A 7,377-nucleotide genomic window follows, 5' to 3' on the forward strand; every position below is an offset into this window, starting at 1 on the left:
CTAAAATAAGGACCTAAGAACTCCTTTGCTTGCCATGACAGATGGCAAGAAGTCTGTTATGTGTTATACATGTACAATCATATTAAACACATTTCCATATTAGTCTTGTTGTGAAAGAAACATCAGAACAAAAGAAGAAAAAAAGATGAAAAAAATGAAAATCGGATGCTTTGATCTGTATTTAGATTCATGTTTTTTTATTACATGATTTTTTTCATACATTGGCATTTATTATTTAAGTGAAGTTATGAAGAGGGTTGGGGAGGGGTCTAGGGAAGGGAATGGAAGAAGGGAGAAGATAGGAAGAGGAGAGCCTCTCATGTCTGCTCTAGATGGAGTCAATCTTGATTTCCGAGCCTTGGTCCAGGGCACAACAAGGAAGCACATGATAAAATGAGGTTCGAGGAGCACAAGTTGAGGAAAACACGGGGGGTGGCCAGAGCTACATATCCAACCAGTGGTGGGGGGTGGATTCTCCTTGGATCAGTAGCATCACGTCATTTTAGGAAATGAAGCCTAGTGATAAGTTCCATGTCACAAATTTCAGCTCTTATAAAATGTTCCTGTAGTTAAAGTCTTTGTGCTAAAGAATTCTTTCATTGCCTCTCTAACTTCTTGTACTTTGCTTCTAGTTTCTTTAAATATGCATCCAACTTGTAAGCTGCCTGCTCAAAAGCAGCTATTTGCTCCCGAATTAAAGTGATCTGATCCAGGTAAGGCTGAAGTGCTGAATATTTCTGGTTTAAGTCCTTTAGGCTTCTACTTAAGTTTACTGAAATATCTTTCATTTCTAGATACTTCAAGCTAGTCATTTTGTTCATATTTTCCAAAAGTTCATAATCTTCACTGGTGGCTGTCAGCTTGGCCATCAGGTACATGGCCATTTTGGAAACTGTGTCCTAGCACAGCCCCATGATGTCCACCTGAGAGGGCACTGTGGCCTCCTTAGCTGTCTCCATGGGGAAGGGAAGAAGGAGAAAAAATGGAGGGAAGGATGGGGATGGGGATGGGGAGGAGGAAGGGGAAGGGGGAGAGAAGGGATTGGGAATGGAAGGGGAGAAGGAAGGGAATAAGGAAGGGAAGAAAAGGGTGAAACTTTTTTTTATTATTACTGAAATAAATACACATAAGAAAGGTGGTGATCAGAGGGTTTTTTTGTCTATTTCTACTTACTCCTCTTGCTTTAATGCTTCAGGACAATTTTCTTTATTTCTTGTACTATTGTATCAAGATTCTTTTTTTTATCATAGCTTTCAGGTAGTCCAATTTTTCTTATATTTTCTCTTCTTGATCTCTTCTCCAGATCAGTTGGTTTTCTTATGGCACGCTTCACATTCTCTTCTTTTTTTCATTTTTAAAAATATCTCGTTTTGTTATTTCTTGATCTTTTGGGGGCTTTGGATATAAGAGCTTAGAGTTTATTGTCTTCTTCTAGTTGTATGTTTTGATTTTCTTTGCCTGAGGTTTTTCTATAATCTGAGGTTTTTTTACCAGGCAATTATTTGACTTTTTAGCTCTTTGTCACATTCTGCTTCCAGTATGTGGGGGGTGGGCATGGGGCGTGTACTGTCCCAAGTTTCAGGGGTTTTGTACAGCTCTTTTCAGAGATATATCTCGGGGTCCATAAATTTTCAGTTCTTCCAAAGTGGTATGATCAAAGGAGAGGTGTTTACTCCTTTCCTGGCCTGAGCTCTGGTCTGTGAGTGACCACAAGTATTCTTTTCTGGAACTATCCGGAGGATTCCTTCTCCACTGCCTCCACCAGCTCTGTCACACCAGAGTTCCTCTTCATTCCAGGATCACTACCCAGATCCAAGCAGGGCAAGGCAAGAGAATCCTGCTTCAGTGTCAGCAAAGAGATCCCTGCAATCCCCTTCGGATCAACTTCTCGATCCCCCACCATCTATGGGCCCAGAGCTCTGGAAGCAGTGACTACTGTTGCTACTGCTGATGCTGCTGCTGCCACCGTGGCCACCACTACCTCCTCTACCACCCCAGGGTGGAACTCAACAATGCTCCTCTCTCACCCAGGTCCTAGACATTTTCCCACTGACCTACTTTGCCTTTAGCATTTGTGGTTTGAGAAAACTGAAAAATGACACAGTCCCCTGAGGCCTGCTCCAGCCCCGTCTGTGCCAGCATAGTCCATGCTGGGCTGTGCTCCATTCCTAGCCTGGTGCAATAGACCCTTCCTATTGAGCTTCCAGGCTGTCTAGGACTGGAGATTTGCTTCACTCTGTTATTTTGTGGGTTCTGTAGCTCTAGAATTTGTTTAAAGTCATTTTTACAGGTATTTGGAAGGGTTTGGAGGAGATGTCAAGCAAGTCGCTCCTTTTACTGCACCATCTTGGCTCCATTGCCTTATTTCCTGATCTCTTATAATTTAACTAGTTTGGCCTTACCCAATTATGATTTTTAAATACTTGTTTTCTTTCTTAATATTCTGGACATCCTTTTCTAATTGATTGACTTTCTTTTTATAATTTTCCTGTTTTTTCTTGAATTGTTCTCTTTTTTTAGTTTTTCTTTAATCTCTCTCATTTAATTTTTAAAGTCTTTTAAATTTTTTTCTGTGAGGTTTTGTTTTTGAGCATATGACCATTGGATATTACTCTGTAGGGGGAAGCAATGTTTCTTTGCTTCAGTACTCTTCTCTGAAGACAAACCCTGATCTTCTCTTTTCCCTCAGTAACTCTCTGTTAGATTTTTTTTCTCCTTTCCCTGTGCATTTTTTTTAATTTCCAGTTGCTTAGTTTTTTTATACTCGCCTCTAATCCTGTGCTAAGGGAGATGATGCATCTACCTCTGATCCTCTTTTAGCTCTCTCCTCTGTCCTGGAACTAGAATCAAGATTACTAACTTCCTATAGGTACCCCCAGCCAGAGTACCCTGTCCCACTGCTTCTGCACTCATCAGTCCTGTACTGGTTTCTTCTTGCACCCCACCATATCTCCACAGAACAACTAAGTCTGGCATTCCTTGTTACCAGTATATGTATAGGTTTTTAGTCCTTTGGGCACAGTTCCAAACTGCTCTCTAGAATGGTTGGATCAGTTCACAACCCCATGCAACAGTGTATTAATGTTCCAATTTTCCTGCATTTCCAACATGTGTCATTTTCCTTTTGTTGTTGTATTAGTTAAACATAGATATAAGATGTTTCCTCAGAGTTGTTTTTATTTGCACTTCTATATATGATTTAGAACATTTTTAACTAGAGATAGCTTTAATTTCTTCATCTGAAATGCTCTTGTTAACACCCTTTGCCATTCATCAATTGGGGAATGACTTGTATTCTTATACATCTGGTTCAATATTCTACATATTTTAGATACATTTAGAAATCATTATGCTATTTAACAGTTTTCCCAGTGGTTTTTAGCAAATAGTGTGTTCTTATCCGAGAAGGTTGAGTCTTTGGGATTGTCAAACAGTAAATTCCTATAATCATTGACTACTGCATTTTGTGTATCTAACCTCTTCCACTCATCCACTATGCTATTTCTTAGCCAGTACCAAATAATTCTGATGTATAATAATAATTTATATTTGTTATAGCTAGGCCACATTTCTTCACACTTTTTTTCATTAATTTCTTTGGTATTTTTTACCCTTTTTTCCTTCCAGATGTATTTTACTGTTATATTTTTTCTAACTCCATAAAATTTGGTAGTTAGATGGGCATGGCACTAAATTAATAATTTAATTTGGGTACAGTTGTCATTTTTATTATATTAGTTTGGACTATTCATGAGAAATTGATATTTTTTCCAGTTTTTAGATCTGACATTATTTGTATTGAAAGTGTTTTGTGATTGTGTTCATATAATTCTTAGGTTTGTGTTAGCATGTAGATTCCCAAATATTTTGTTTTATTTTATTTTTGTAGTTTCTTTTTATTTTTTTAGTTTACACCATTCATTTCCTCAAGATTTTAAGTTACAAATTTTCTCGCCATTTTCCCCTACCCACCACCCCAAAACAGCAATCCCACTGAACAGGCCCTCCCCCAATCTGCTCATTCTTGTATGTTCCCCTATCCCTCGTCTGACTTTCCAGTAAGGCATGGTGGATCTCTATGCCCCTGTGCCCATATATCTTATTTCCCAGTTGCATGTAAAATAATAATAAAAATATATTTTTAAACATTTAATTTTAAACCTTTAAATTGCAAATTCTTTCCCTACCTCCCCTTTTAACCACCCTTACTAGTAAAATAAACAATTCAAAATAGGTTGTACATGTGTAGGTATGCAAAACATTGTTATAGTGGATATATTATGAAAGATATTTCCCTCCAACACATCCCACCCCCCACTTCTTCTATTCTCTACTTTGATCCTGTCTCTTTTCAAAAGTGGATGCTTCCACCTTCCCTTCCTCCCCAGCCTGCCCTCCCTTTCATCATCCCCCCTCTCAACCCCTTCCCTCCTACTTTTCTTTAGAGTGAGATACCCTATTTAGTGTGTATGTCATTGCCTCCCTAAGACAAATTCATTGAGAGTAAGTTTGACTCATTCCCTTTTGCCTTCCTGTTCTTCCCCTCCATTGGAAGTTTTCCCTTGCCTCTTCTATATGAGATAATTTACCCCATTCTATCTCTCCCTGTCTCCTCTGATTATATTCCTCTCTCACCTCTTAATTTCACTTTTGATGTATCATCCCTTCCTATTCAACTGGCCCTGTAATCTCCATCTATGTATACCTGTATATGTATATACACATACTCACATATGTATTCATATGCCTATATACCCTCCTATATAGACATATATGTATGTATACATACATGTGTGTGTATATATATGTGTATATATATATATATATATATGCATTTCTATTCCCTTCAACTATTCTCATACTGAGGAAAGCTTCATAACTTTCACTTACCATTTTTCCATGTATGAATGTAAGTAGCTCAACTTTGATAAGTTCCTCATTATTTCTTTTCCCAGTTTACCTTCTCATGTTTCTTGTATTTGAATGTCAAATATTCTATTCAACTCTGTTATTTTCATCAAGAATGCTTGGAAGTCCTCTATTCCATCGAATGACCATATTTTCCCCTGAAACATGATACTCAGTTTGATGGGTAGGTGATTCTTGATTTTAATCGCACCTCCTTTGACCTCTGGAATATCATATACGAAGCCCTTTGATCCCTCAGTGTAGAAGCTGCCAGATCCTGTGTTATCCTGATTGTGTTTCCACAGTATTCAAATTGTTTCTTCTTGGTTGTTTGTAATATTTTCTCTTTGATCCAGGAAGTATGCAAATTGGCTATAATATTCCAAGGACTTTTCTTTTAGGGATCTCTTTCAGGAGATGATCAATGGATTCTTTCAACCTCTATTTTTGCCTCTGGTTCTAAAACATCAGGGCAATTTTCCTTCAGAATTTCTTGAAGGATGATTTCTAGGTTCTTTTTTTTTTATCATGCCTTTCAGGTAATCCATTAGTTTTTAAAAGATCTCTCCTCGATCTATTTTCAAGGTCAGTGGTTTTTCACTGGGATATTTCACATTTTCTTCTATTTTTCATTTGTTTGGATCTGTTTTATAGTGTTTTGATTTCTCATAAAGTCACTAGCTTCCCTTTGTTCCATTCTAATTCTGAAGGAATGATTCTCTTCAGTGAGCTTTTGAGATTCTTTTTCCTTCTGGCAAATTTGGCTTTTAAGGCATTCTTCTCCTCATTGGCTCTTTGAGCTTCTTTTGCCATTTGAGTGAGTCTATTTTCAAGGTGTTATTTTCTCCAGTAAGTTTGTGACTCTCATTTTATAATTTTCTTGCATCATTCTCATTTCTCATACTAATTTTTCCTCCACTTCTCTTATTTGTTTTTCAATATTCTTTTTAAGCTCCTCAGTTACCTTTAAACAGCTTATTCTTTTCTTGGAAGCTTGTGGTGCAGGAGTTCTGTCTTTGCTCTTTACCTCTTGTCCAATACCCTGATTCTTTTTGTCCCCCCAAAAGGAGTTCAAAGTTGGATTACTGTGCTTGCTTTGCTTCCCTCGTTTGGTCATGTTGCCACTAAATTACTTGACATTTGAGCTTTTTGCCACAGTAGAACTCTGCTATCAGAGGTGTGAGCTTTGTCCCAATTGCTGGAGTTCTCTCAGCTGCTGGAGCTATTATTTGGGTAACTCCTCTGAAGCCTCCCCACTCTCTTTCACTGGTCATGCACCCTAGGACCTCTACACTAGACCATAATCTTGATCCAAGCAGTTTAAAGTAAGAGCGATTACCCTTCAGAATGGTTTCTTGGTCCCACTACAATCTGCAGGCCAGGAGCTCTGAAGCAGCAATGTATGGAGCATGAAGCTGCATGGCCTCCTTGCCTCAGCCTCTTCTCACCCGGGGGGCAAAGCTGACCACACTCCCAAATTCCCAGGTCCCAAAGACCACACTGCACTGACCTCTTATTTTGTCCTTAGCATCTAAGGATTGATAATTCTGGAAACTGACACAGCTACTGGTGATCTGAAGCCCCTCTAGCCTCAGCTGGTTGTGGCCTCCCTGAGGCTAAAACCTTTGGCTCACATGGGGCTGGGCCTGGCTCCCAGAGTGATGTGCTAGCCCCTTCCTGTTGGCTTTCCAACCTGACCTCAGCATGAGGTTAGCTTCTCTGTGTCATTTTTTGAGTTCTGTAGCTGCAACGTTTGTTCAGAGTCACCTTTTTCATGAATTGGAGCAAGTGGGAGATATATTTTATTTATTTAATTGAAATGTTTTTTCTATCTGTTGCTGCTGGGCTTTTTTAGTAATATAGAAAAATGCTGCTGATTTATTTTATATCCTGCAACTTTGCTAAAGTTGTTAATTATTTGAAGTAGTTTTTTTTTTATTTTCTGGGACTCTCTAATTATACCATTATATTATCTGCAAAGAGTGATAGTTTTGTTTCCTGATTGCCAATTCCAATTCCTTCTATTTTTTTCTTCTGTTATTGCTAAAGGTCACAATTCTAGTGCAATATTAAATACAAAATTAAAGAGGTGGTAATAGATATTCTTACTTCACGTTCATCTTATAAGGAATGCTTCTTGAATATCCCCATTACTGATAATGCTTACTGATGGTTTTAGGTAGATACTACTTATCAAATTAAGGAAAACTCCATTTATTCGTATCTTCTCTAATATTTTTTTAAATAGGAATGGGCGTGTTATTTTGTCAAAAGCTTTTTCTGCATCTATTAAGAAAATCATATAGTTTCTGTTTCTTTTTTAATTTACATGGTCAATTACACTGATAATTTTTTTAAAGTAATTGCGGTTAAGTAACTTGCTCAAGGTTACACAGATAGTTATTTCTGGGTGTGATGCTAAGTATCTCATCCCAGATTCGATCCCAGGTCTCCCAACTCTGGGGCTGG

General features: G+C 38.0%; 1 protein-coding gene across 1 annotated transcript; it reads right to left on the reverse strand.

Annotated features, from left to right (window-relative positions):
• Positions 1-596: 596 nt before the first annotated feature.
• LOC138174682 (biogenesis of lysosome-related organelles complex 1 subunit 2-like) lies at positions 597-6,025 on the reverse strand. Its single transcript, XM_069105017.1, has 2 exons — positions 5,873-6,025; positions 597-899 (listed from the first exon to the last, which is right to left on the reverse strand). Exons 1-2 carry the CDS (start codon positions 6,023-6,025, stop codon positions 597-599), a joined length of 456 nt encoding a protein of 151 aa, XP_068961118.1.
• Positions 6,026-7,377: the final 1,352 nt, after the last annotated feature.

The sequence above is a fragment of the Petaurus breviceps genome, unplaced genomic scaffold (genome assembly GCF_028583685.1).
Source record: "Petaurus breviceps papuanus isolate PSGF00001 unplaced genomic scaffold, PetGlider_PUasm1.0 76, whole genome shotgun sequence".
Lineage (NCBI taxonomy): Eukaryota > Metazoa > Chordata > Mammalia > Diprotodontia > Petauridae > Petaurus > Petaurus breviceps.

What these genes read in the sequence shown, in the direction of transcription:
- LOC138174682 (XM_069105017.1), bottom strand. Translation starts at nt 6,025, where the DNA reads ATGACCAAACGAGGGAAGCAAAGCAAGCACAGTAATCCAACTTTGAAC. An exon ending in AAAGAATAAGCTGTTTAAAG is followed by an intron (nt 900 to 5,872) that starts GTAACTGAGGAG and finishes GGGCTGTGCTAG; the next exon opens with GACACAGTTTCCAAAATGGC.